Source organism: Macadamia integrifolia, chromosome 5 (assembly GCF_013358625.1).
Source record: "Macadamia integrifolia cultivar HAES 741 chromosome 5, SCU_Mint_v3, whole genome shotgun sequence".
Classification (NCBI taxonomy): domain Eukaryota; kingdom Viridiplantae; phylum Streptophyta; class Magnoliopsida; order Proteales; family Proteaceae; genus Macadamia; species Macadamia integrifolia.
The window spans coordinates 45297150-45309981 of record NC_056561.1 but is presented as its reverse complement, the minus strand read 5'-3'; the positions used below and the strand labels follow the sequence as shown (position 1 = coordinate 45309981).

Sequence of the window (12832 nt, the reverse complement as noted above, 5' to 3'; positions counted from 1 at the left end):
CCCCCCAAAAAAAAAAAAAGAATCATCCCCAACAAACAGTGTTAGCAACAGGTAGAAACATCGATGTCTTTAGATTACTGGATCCGAATAAACTAGGTTCAAAACTTATACGATTCAAAGAGAAACAGATTAGACTTAAAAGGAAAGGGAAAACAAAACGAAAGAAAGCAAGCAAGCAACTCTCGGAGAATTTACAAGAGATCCAAATTCGTTCAATTCAGTCTTACAACGATACTCAAAGTCAAAGATAAGAAAGATCAGATCGAATCAAGAAGAAAAAGAATTAGAAAGCAGATCAGAACATCTAGGATTTAGAAAGAAAGATTGGGAAAGGAAAAAAACCCTAACCTGAGAAGAGTTTCGATGAGTCGAAGTTCCAGCTTCGGAATCCATGGCCAGCGCCAATCTGGAAACTGTACTAATTCACTAGTTGTTTAAGTCTAGGATCAGGATTTAGGATTACTACTTCCTTGGCTGGAAGTGGAAGGTAGAAGGAGTTGCCCTTGCCCCTGTGTTGCTCTCGCTTATTCCTGCGAGGCTTGCGTTCTGTGACTCGTGAACAAACCAATCCATTTCCCAACTCCCCAACCCCTCCGATTCAACTTTGGAGTCCTCCACTTCCATACGTTCCCCCTGATTATCATCATCTCACGTTACTCATGACTCCACCCCCCACACACAATAGTTACACTCAGTCTCACTCTCCCTTGCCAGTGTTACTTGGACGGATTCATTTGTTTCGCTGTCGACTCTCTCCCTGTACGAAATTACCAAATAATCCCTACACCTTTCAAAATTACTTATACACAGAACCATATTCCATATCTATAATCTATATACTTCTTTCGGGTGTTAATTGTAATTTTGTCATTCCACTCCTTCTGGCTACAGGCTGCCTCCGCGAGATGAGCCTACGGAAAAATCATAATTATATTTTGGTTGGGAAAAAGATTGCCGCATCGCCAGTGTGTATACGACCGGGACCATCTGTCGCACAGCACTGCATGTAGCGCAGGTCCAAGGCCCGGGTTCCGCTATTGGATCTGCGCTACAGACTAGCCCCATCCATGTGTATATTAGCGTGCATATTTTCTTAGATCTCATTCATTGGTTTTACATTCTTTCTGATTTCTTACCTTCGCTAAGAAATTATCTTTTACTGGACAATTCGATTTCCATCCTCCTATTGGTGGAAAACTATTTTTGTGAGTCAATTTTCATGTTTAAACATTGTGGCACTAGTTCTTCCAATTTTTTTTGTCTAGTTTGGAACCCCAAATTTTCTAAGGTTGACTTCGATGCACACCCAAGGATTCGATACATTTTAAAATCTAGAAATCTCTATGAAAATGGGTACTATTATAGAACAATTATCCGATCTAGATTTACAAATTATTATAGATTTTTTGCCATATCTAGGCCACCAATACCATTAGGAAGTTCAAAGAAAGTACCTTCAAGTCTGTTCACTATTGTGGAATTACAACCATTCATGTTCTTTTAATTGATGACATCCTATTCTTAATTTTATAGGGTGTGAATTTACATAACATCAACATCGTGTGATGGAATCACCACACCCAACCAATGGGAGCATAGGAGAGGGCCTCACAATTTTTGTCAGTAGGAGGCTTAATCTTTTTTAGGTAGAAAACATGGAGGCTTCAAATGTTGAGTGGGGAGATAATAATGCGAGGGGCCTTTCAGAAGTTTTGTATGATTTTATATTGAGAGTTGGTGGGGGCGGTAGAGGGTGGTTGTCCGAAGGCTATAATATAATTCAAAATTAGAGTTTTTATTGTAATTTTTATTATTCATCTAAGGTATATGAATATGCTAAAGCTTTAAATATACAAAGTTCGAAATTAAGGGATGTAATGAAGCCAAATTGTCTAAGAAGATAAGTTCTTGATTGATACACTTCATTATTATTTGAATAATACATTTTAGATAAAATTGCATTGTTACCCCATGAACTTTGGTCCTTATTCAACGTCACCCCCCAGACTTTTCGAAACGTCAAAGCCACCCCCTAAAAATTCAAAAAATTTCAAATCGGTCCCTGCCGTTAGCCGACCGTGTTAAATGAATGAAAACCTATAAGTTTTTTTACAATATACCCAAAATACCCCACCTATTGTGAGAGGACAATATTGCCCTCTCTTTCATTTCTTCTTCTAAACCCATCTCCCATCTCCCATCTCATTCCTCACTCACTTGGTTGAAGAAGAAGAAGAAGAAGAAGAAGAAGAAGAAGACGGTATGGTAACCTGCAACTCGATCGTGCCCTCTGGCATGCGATTCTCAGGTGGAAAGCTAACCGGCGTGCGAATCTGTTCCCTCTGGCGTGTGAACCTCTTCCTTCCGGCGTGTGAACCTCTCCCCCTCCGGTGTGCGAACCTCTCCTAAGGTATGTAGGGTTTGGTTTCTTCTTCTTGGGCATTTAGGGTTCTTCTTTCTTGGTTAATCTAGGGTTTGATTATTTCATTTTTCAGTATTTCTTAATGGAACTGGACTTGAATGAGAGAGATGAGTTTATGTTGGTGTCTTCGGCTTAAAAATTGGGATTTGAGAGCACAATGTTTGGGATTTGTATGGTTTTGAAAGTATGATAAAAAATTTGACAGTGTTAATTGTGGAAGATGACCAATTTCAAAGGGACTTGTTTTCAAGATCTTACATGGAATGGATATTGCTTTATACTTTTTCTTCACCCCCCCCTTCTTACAGGTTGTTCGTCTGTATCTTCGATTGCTATAATTTTTATGAGTTGTCTTATAGCTCACTGTGGTTGACATTTGGCGATAAACGGGCAGCATTTTAGCTTTTTCAGTGTTTTTTCTGTTCTAAATCTATGACTTGTGTTCCCTGTGTTTGAGTTCTGGGTCTATATTTTGAGCATTTCTCATACTCTGGATGCTAAGTAATTGTAATCCACTTTTATCATTTTTTATTTATAGATAATCGATGTCTACCATGAGTATCAATGACAGCAATCAAAGTGGATTAAGGTTTGTGAATGTTAGATGCAAATGTCTTGAACCCAAAAGGGCATTGGTGTGAATTTCAGAGTCTAGTTCGAACCCAAAGATGTACTACTACTGCCCTGAAGCACCAAGAGGATGTCGATTCTTCTCATGGTGTGAACCTATAGCTGCACTAAGACTTTTGCCACCCCTTGCAACTAATTCAGAAGCAATTGTTGGTGAAAGAATCCAGAGTCAACAGATGAAAGAAAAGATTCGTACCTTGAAGAAAAGAATTAAGCATTTAGGGAAAGCGAATGGAATGATGAAAATTATAATTGGTGTGCTTGTGGTGGTGTGTTTAATGCTATGTGTTAAAAAATGATTTTACAATGTTTAATAGTGAAGTTGTGTCAAGTATGTAAGAATCTGAACTAAATAAAATCGTTCATTCTCACTATTCTTATTACTAAGTTATTGATTATTCATGATCCTCAAATTGAATGGGTAGCATTTTGATGGAGAGAGGACCAGCATTGTGATGAGTTTCGAAAACAAACGGGCAGTATTTTAACTGTAAACGGGTAGCATTTTGGCTATAAAATGACATTTAATACCTGTAAATAAATAATTCCAAATTGACAATGTGATTTTCTCATACCAAATTGACATCCCATGTCTAATATTAAATGGACAATATCTTAATCAAATACTTATAACATTACACACCTGAAATCAACATATTTCATCACAACCTATACCATAAAGAAACATCCAAAACATATCCATGAATACCTGTTCAAATTCCTGTTCATAACATATTCTATACAACTATGTCTAGTGTAAAATAGAAATAGTTCTTAAAAAAAAAAAATCCGTCAAAAACATTCAAAACCATAAGGAAACACCCAACTGTCTTAAAGTCAGAAAAAGTAACTTAATACAACATTGTTTTCTTGTTCTAAATTAAAACATCCAGATTACTTGTGCTTCATTTCTTCTCCCTCTCCCTTGCTATCCTCTTCGCTCGGTTGGTCTTCTGTTTGGTCAGTACCTTGTCCTGTAAACATCCAACTGTACTAGACATAGATACTTGTGATCTAGTCAGTCATTGAGATGTGATGATCTCATCTTCACTCTCTCCTTTATGTTTCTTCTACACAATAACAAATAAGTATGAGATATTTATTAAACAAGTTTCAACTAAATAAATAAAGTGAGTTGCATTCACTTTCATATTCTTCATTTTACTAGTACATCCATCCAGCTCAGCATCTCCAGCCCTCGGGCATGTCCTCCTATTGTGTCCTTCATTCTTGCAGATGTCACACCTAATTGATGATGATCTCTTCATGAAATCTGAAGGAAGTGCTTCTCCTGCTTCTCTTTTCCTGATTTTGTGAGGTCTACTTGATAACCTCTTTAAATTTGGTGGTAGTACTCTCTCATTAGGAGCATCATCCTTCAACACTACCAAATATAGAAGTGGATGGATCATCTCTTTGTATGTATCCAAGTATTTTCTAATACTGAAAAATGGATCACAATAGTTAACTAACTCTCCCCTTATGTATGATATAGAAGCTGCAGCATGGAGACAAGGTATACCAGTGCTTTTTCAAACTCTACAATCACATTTGTAATGGTTCAGATTAACCACAAATCTATTTTTAAATTTATCTAAGACCTCAAATTGACTTTCACCTGCCGGTTGATACCTACAATGCCTTTCTTCTTGCTGAACCTTATTCAACTTCACCATAACCCTTGGTGTTACTTTACCCTCTCACATGGTTGCCTTCTCATACCTTCTATGTAGCCTACCCATTTTTTTCACCCTTAGGTGATCAACCAATATGAGAATGGGTTTGCTCCTTAAGTCTCCAACCCAGTGATTAAATGACTTAGTCATATTGTTCGTGATATGGTCACTCCTTGCTCCTACATCAAAGACATGCCTTGATCACATCCTCAGGGGATTTTTATTCAAATACAAGTATGCATTTTCCATAATCTCCTTGATGCTATTCATTTCCTTTTGAAACTGAGATTCAGTTGAAGCTTGTGAGGCAGCCTAAAAATGTAGTCTCAATAGCATACCAGGGTGCTTTGCCTTCAGGTTTTGATATAGATGCCTATTGTAAATTCTTTGGTGAGCATAAGGAAAGATTGTGGAAATCACAACTGACAACCCCTACACAACACATATAGAAAATGTTAGGACATGTAAATGAGTAATTGAAAATACATATAAAAAAGAAAAAAAGAAAAAAAGAGAAAGAAAAGTATACCTTTTGTCTGTCTGACATGAATGTGAGTGACATATCATCACTGTCATCGAGTAGAGCATCTCGTAAATTATCTAGAAACCACATCCAGCTATCCTTACACTCAACTTCAACTACATTATGTGCAATAGGAAAAATACCGTTGTTCCCATTAACAGATATTGCGTTCAATAGAACCCCTCCATATCGGCCTTTGAGGTGGTAGCCATCAAGACCAATGAACGGTCTACATCCTCTTAAGAAACCCTTCTTGCAAGCATCAAAACAGACAAACAATTTTTTAAAAATTGGATTATTTGACATACGGTTCCTGGTATCAACCTGGAGCTTAAAAATACTCCCAACATCCTTCTGAAGTACCAACCTAGAATAAGCAGGTAATTTTTCGTATGACGTGGAATGGCTTCCTTCATTAATCTCTAGGGCAATCTTGCGTGCCCTATACAGCTTGGTGTAGTAGAACTGAAGACCATATATTTTCTGCATGTGATCAACTATGGTCTCTATTTTCATTTATGGTTGAACCTCCAGCTGTTGAAGAAGTTTCATTGCTATCCATCTAGATGTAGCAGACTTGTTCTTGGTTGCCTTAATATATGTATGAACTGGGTTATATGTTTTTACCATGTAGGTGATACCATCTGATATTGGTGAAGCATGTAATCTCCATAAACAATTTAGTGCTCTGCATATAACTGTAACTCTAGTTTGTTCATTTTTCAGCCTGAAAATATCAAACTCCTCTTGTAGTATATACTCTCTCAAATCTTCCCTGAAATGGTGCATACTTCCATATACATTACATTCATTTATCTTCACCTTGCCACTTTCACCCACATAGTTCAGTTCACCAAATTTGCCATAATACTCTTCAGATTCATATCCAGATAGGTCATCATAAATTGAATCCTCAGTATTTTTCCCATACCCATCATCCTCTGTAGATTCACTGTCATTTTGACCATCTTCTCTTTCACGTTCATCATCCCACTCATCTTCGCTGTTAATTTTCCAATCTTCATCAGATCCAACCATAGAGTCATCCGAACATACATTACTGTTGCTAATAGCTCTGACAACCTCATTAGACACTCTCAATCTCTTACCAGTAGCTTCACTTCTGCTACTAGCTCTTCCACTATAAGTAGCAGTGCTCACATACCTTGCAATGGTCTTAGTACCTTTACCTCCCCTAGCAGTAGTTGTAGCACAAGCAGTAGAACTTCCACTTCCACTACTATGAGCACCAGTAGTAGCCCTACATACAACAATTTTTCCCTTGCTCTGACTAGAACCAGTACCATATGGTTGTAGAGCCTATTGACATTGTCCAACAGGTTCATCATCATCAAGTTCACCATCTCTATCATTAACCAGACTGCTAGGGAACCGGTTAACTGTAAATTCATCGATTGCAGACTTGCTGTGAACAATATCATCCACATATATATTTATCATATCACAACTATGCAAACCAAACAACTCATACACTGATGGATCATCTGTTATCTCTCTTATCTCATTGTTTGGTAGTATACACTTCACTTTGAAAACTACATTGTGACCCACAGGCACATGTGTGATGAGTTCATTGTAGATGTCATACACCATGTCCAAGTAGCCATATAAGTCTGGATCAACAATTTTAACTATAGTCTTTCCACTCCAATGGTATTCAATAGCACACTTAACATTCATAGCTTAAAAAAAATCAGATGTGAAAACAGAGAAAATCAGTAACAGTACTTAATACTTATCAATACAATATGTGGAATGGTCTTTCAGGATCACAAGTTGCCAAATAAGTTATCTTTGTCATGGTAGAGGTTGAGAATGAAATTAGGAACTGACAACTAAGAAGAGAAACTAAATGCATTCCCAAACAAGCTAAAGCATTAGAATGGTAAACTCTTCATCAAACATTTCAGATAATACACAGGTCAAAGCATTTATACATCCCAAAAAGAAATTTCCAAATCAAAATCAAGGACCAATCATAGCAATGCATAATACAGAGAACCTAATCATAGGATTTTCCAAATATCACCTATTTTTTCATATATATTTTCTCATAACAAAATAATCTGGTTAACTCATCAATCCAAACTTAACATAAATAATTGATATTTTCTAACTCTTTTTTATTTATTTTCCAAAAATGATCAATAATTTCATAATCTACCCTCATATGTGAATAAAAACAGCATTTGAGATAGATAGATATGATATGGATTCCTCTTACAGAGCCTCTCACTTCCAAAATATTTTCAAAACTACCTACCAATATTGGATTTAAATCTGTCCATGTGAATCAGAAAAACAGATTAGGCAAATCCAGAGAATTCAATTCATACATTCAATAAGCTCATTTATGTTCTTAATCATTTAACAACAACAATCGCCAAATCAAATCTAAATATACAAGAAAATGAGGTCAAAATCTCAACATATGGGCACATATCGCAAGATCTTCACCCCAATCATGGGATGATTCTCTGTGCTGCGAAATCTCATCATCATCTTCTAGAGATTTACACTAATTAATCAATCCGAACTGAAAAACACCCTAATCGTTGGATGATTCTCATGGACAGCGAAATCTCATCATCATCTTCTATAGATTTACACTACTTAATCAATCCGAATTGAAAAATTAAAAATCTCTATCTCTAGTATTCCATAGGATATAAACCCTAGATTAACCAAGGAAGAAGAACCCTAAATGCCCAAGAAGAAGAAACCGAACCCTACATACCTTGGGAGAGGTTCGCACGCCGGAGGGGGGAGAGGTTTGCATGCCGGAGGGAAGAGGTTTGCACGCCGAAGGGAAGAGATTCGCACTTCGGTCAGCTTTCCACCTGAGAATCGCACGCCGGAGGTCACGATCGAGTTGTAGGTTACTGTACCGTCTTCTTCTTCTTCTTGTTCGACTGAGTGAGTGAGGAGTGAGATGGGAGATGGGTTTAGAAGAAGAAATGAAAGAGAGAGCAATATTGTCCTCTCACAATAGGTGGGGGTATTTTGGGTATATTGTAAAAAAACTTACAGGTTTTCATTCATTTAACACGATCAACTAACGGCTGGGACCGATTTGGAATTTTTTGAATTTTTAGGGGGTGACTTTGACGTTTCAAAAAATCTAGGGGGTGGCGTTGAATGAGGACCAAAGTTCAGGGGGTGGCAATGCAATTTTCTCTACATTTTATGATTGCATGAATTATGCCTGAACAAATGACAAGGGCTTTTCCGATTAGGATGGAATGAATGTCTATGATTGAATTTAGGCATAGCATTTAATATGTGACCCATCTTATTTGGATAAATTCTTAAATTTTAATGGCCAAATTTGTTATATCACCTTTCTAAATGACATAAATCTGTACACAAGACCAATAGAATAAGGAAAAACCTCTACCAAAAAAAAAAAAAAAAACTGAATAATTAGAATAAATAGGAAATAGTTCATGATTTTTGAAGTCCCTTGAAATCACAAACAAATCAATACCATTCATTTTTCCAGATCCCTCCATTTACGAAGTTTATTTATGACATGGTTTAAGGAATGAAGAATGGAATTGGGTGTATATGAGCTGGCTGGTCCAGTGGACATTTTTTAGGATTCAAGCAGGATTCTGATCACTTGAAAAGTGTTTTATACAAGTTTTTTGGGTCAGAACGATTTTCCGGCCAAATTACCAGAAAGATCTACCGGACAATATTGTTGAGACAACAAAATCTTAGTATGCTTTAAAGACCTCAACTGAACGGTATCCGAGTCTGAAATAAATTGACAATTGATGAGAGTCGTGGATCTAGAAATAAAGTTGCAAAAAATATTGAGGGAAGTAGACATTGACGGAAAGAAAAGAAGAAAATATATTAGATGATAGACAAATTAAAAAAAAAAAAAAATCCCAAGCACATAGTATAAAGAAACGACACATTAAAAGCTAGACAGTATAATGTAACAGGGGTGCAAGTTTGGCCCTGGTGGCCCAAACCCACCTTTGGCCCGCCCTGATCTCAAACAAGTCCCGACCCAAAAATTTTAGCCCTGAGGGCCGGCCCGACCTTGAAATTTCTAACCTTGAGTCAGGGTCAAGGCAGGTAAGGGTTGATGTCTTTGGCCCGCCCAGCCAGCCCTGAACCCGGCCCTGATTTTTGTCCCTGATGTTAACACTGGTTGTGACCATGATGTTAACCCTAAATTTAACATAATTTTATATATTGTTTGACATTGAGTCATTGACACCTCAAAACTCCTAATATATCTTCTCACCGATCTCTCTTGCTTTTGTTACAAAAAAAAAAAATGATCTCTCTTGCTTTTATTTACCAAGAACTTTGTAACTTTGTATTTTGTATCTCCTCTTTATTATGAATATTTTTTATTTTCAAGTTATTTCATATTTTGCAGGGTCAGGGTCAGGGTATACCCAACCCTTGATGGCAAGGTTAGGGTCAATTAGGGTCAGGATCAGGGTCAGGGTCAGGGTTAGGGTCATCCCGATCTGACCCTGAAAAATCAGGGCCAATCAGGGCGGATAAGGATTGGGCTGAACCCTGAAGAGTAGGGCCAGGATTGAAGTTTTACAACCTTGAGTCAGAGTCAGGGCGGGTTTGGGCACAGTTAAGGGGACTCAGGGTTGGGCTAGGGTTTTAAGAAACCCAGCCCAACCCGACCCTGTTGCACCCCTATAATGCAATGGTGCAAATGCAATAAGGTCGGGTTGAGATATTTCAGATTGTGATGGGCCTTACAATGCTCATAGAAGGCCGGGCATGATCGTATTTTATTATTAGGCCATTTTATTTATCTAATAATAACAATTTTTTTTTAATAGATAGGCACCTCTAAGTTGTAAAGTGTTGGTCTTTGTGAACTAAGCTATCTCCTTTGGGGTTAATAGCCAACTTTTGAGTTTTTCCACCTTCCCTCCCTCTTATTTATAGACTGACCTTGAAATTTCTGACCTTGAGTCAGGGTCAAGGTGGGTAAGGGTTGATGTCTTTGGCACGCCCAGCCAGTCCTGAATCCGGTCCTAATTTTTGTCCCTGATGTTAACACTGGTTGTGACCATGATGTTAACCCTAAATTTAACATAATTTTATATATTGTTTGACATTGAGTCATTGACACCTCAAAACTCCTAATATATCTTCTCACCGATCTCTCTTGCTTTTGTTACAAAAAAAAAAATGATCTCTCTTGCTTTTATTTACCAAAAACTTTGTAACTTTGTATTTTGTATCTCCTCTTTATTATGAATATTTTTTATTTTCAAGTTATTTCATATTTTGCAGGGTCAGGGTGGGTATACCCAACCCTTGATGGCAAGGTTAGGGTCAATTAGGTCAGGATCAGGGTTAGGGTCATCCCGGCCTGACCCTGAAATATCAGGGCCAATCAGGGCGGATAAGGGTTGGGTTGAACCCTGAAGGGTAGGGCCAGGATTGAAGTTTTGTGACCCTAAGTCAGAGTCAGGGTGGGTTTGGGCACAGTTAAGGGGACTCAGGGTTGGGCTAGGGTTTTAAGAAACCCAGCCCAACCCGACCCTGTTGCACCCCTATAATGCAATGGTGCAAATGCAATAAGGTCGGGTTGAGATATTTCAGATTGTGATGGGCCTTACAATGCTCATAGAAGGCCGAGCATGATCGTATTTTATTATTAGGCCATTTTATTTATCTAATAATAACAATTTTTTTTTAATAGATAGGCACCTCTAAGTTGTAAAGTGTTGGTCTTTGTGAACTAAGCTATCTCCTTTGGGGTTAATAGCCAACTTTTGAGTTTTTCCACCTTCCCTCCCTCTTATTTATAGACTTTTATTTTCTTTTTACCTTATTAAAAATTCAATGCGGGGTAAAGAATGAGTGTATTCTCATAAATCCTTTCTCTAAAAAACGTAGTCTTTTTCTGTCCCACATGAAAAACTTAACAAAAGAAATAAAGAACGTGATGCATATAAATAAAGTTAGACATCTCAAGCCACTTACCTTTTTTTTTTTTTGATTTCTAAAAATATAAAAAGACCTAAATTTATATATATAGTCAATAGAGTCAAACCATCCAAGGCCTTAGCCCTTGTTTGGGCCTAGGAATCTCAATCCTATCCCACCCTGTGAGCTAAAAAAAAACCCAACCAAGGCATTATTGGCTTCATGGCGATCTTTAAGCGGGTTCAAGTTCACAGGGCCAAACTTGCAGTGCTGTAGGCTGTAGGACAGATCAAGCCTTAGACTTTGACATGATTCCCTGGTACATCTGGTGGAATATATTGATTCTATGAAAACTAGCTTTGCAGAAGGTAATTGTCAGTGCTCTTAGTTGAAAGCTTGCAGCCCATTATAGTCCAGGCCTCCTAGGAAGTCACGAGTTCTCTCTAGTACCATGTATTTTAGCTTCTAAGAGGAACAAATTTTGCCCATAATTGGATGCGTTGAGCCTTGACCGTGTAGTGGAGCCAGCCTTCCCACCTTCCCTATGGCATGTAATGTAGAACGACAAAGAAAAAGATAGCCGATCCAAACGTTTCTCCTCTATTCACATTACAAAACACTTGATAATTAATGTTTGTAGGGTTACCATCTAAGATAATGGATCCATTGCTTGTATGGAATGAACTTGGCTGTTGTCTAGGTTGAAAAATTCATCTTAGAAGGGTATTTTTAAACATGCCGTTGGAATTTCATTCCCTTGACTGTTCTCATTGGGTTACAGCTAATTGACTACAACCTGGTAACAAAGAAACTTTTTATGCTTAGGTATGAGAGAACATTAAATAGTTGTCATATTTTCTACTATTACAAAGGTGAAAAAGGATATATTTAAAAATAAAAGGCCAAGCATTGAATACACTACATAACTAAGTGACTGTACGAACAATAGATCCAATCTCAAGTGGGCCTTCAAAATTACAAAGTAGTGGGCATTGAACCAACGTTTGGTGTGAATCCATCAAATAAAAGGGTACTCAAAAGGAAGATCATGGTCAAAGGTTTCCATGGTCAGTACACAGAATCCAACAATCATAACCAGCTTACCTCGATTGCCTTTGTGAACGGATCAGATCAGGTTCATCTTGTACGTCCTTGGTTTGACATTCTTGTATGTCACTGATTCGTAAATTTAGAATCCATTAAATGAAGAGAAAGAAAATTAATTCTAAATCTACGGAACAAGAACGTACATTCTTGTACGCGAATCTGTGAATTTGATCCGCTCTCATTGCCTTTGGCTGCGCTCGACTCAAACAACAGGTTAGGTCCAAAAATAGGGTTTTCTTTTGAATTCGGGGGGCACGTGCGTGCATGTGTGGGAGCAACTGAGACTTCCAATTCCCTTTTGATGTATTTTTCTTACGTCGTCTTAATTTTTTCAAGTTGAGAAAGAAGTCAAAGAACCTTACGCACCCACCACTAATGGATTTTTTTCCTTTGTTATCTGGGTGGAACCACTATAATGGATTGATTCCCACTAATGTGGTCCCGTCGTACGATCTGATCTGTACATGGTAAGATTTGACAGTGGATAGGAGCTTCTCCAATGGAAGAAACACAAAATGCTGTTACTAT

General features: G+C 37.6%; 2 protein-coding genes across 2 annotated transcripts in view; both read right to left on the bottom strand.

The window, feature by feature from the left end:
• Positions 1-693, bottom strand: part of LOC122079484 (potassium transporter 4-like) — a 7100-nt gene extending 6407 nt beyond the window's left edge. Inside the window, exon 1 of the mRNA XM_042646001.1 lies at positions 349-693. Coding sequence (XP_042501935.1) covers positions 349-393 — 45 coding nt within the window. The 5' untranslated portion in view covers positions 394-693. The remainder of the gene's footprint in view (positions 1-348) is intronic.
• Positions 694-3701: 3008 nt separating this feature from the next.
• On the bottom strand, positions 3702-5767 carry LOC122078108. Its single transcript, XM_042643968.1, has 4 exons — positions 5258-5767; positions 5067-5160; positions 4224-4550; positions 3702-3721 (listed from the first exon to the last, which is right to left on the bottom strand). Exons 1-4 carry the CDS (start codon positions 5765-5767, stop codon positions 3702-3704), a joined length of 951 nt encoding a protein of 316 aa, XP_042499902.1.
• Positions 5768-12832: the final 7065 nt, after the last annotated feature.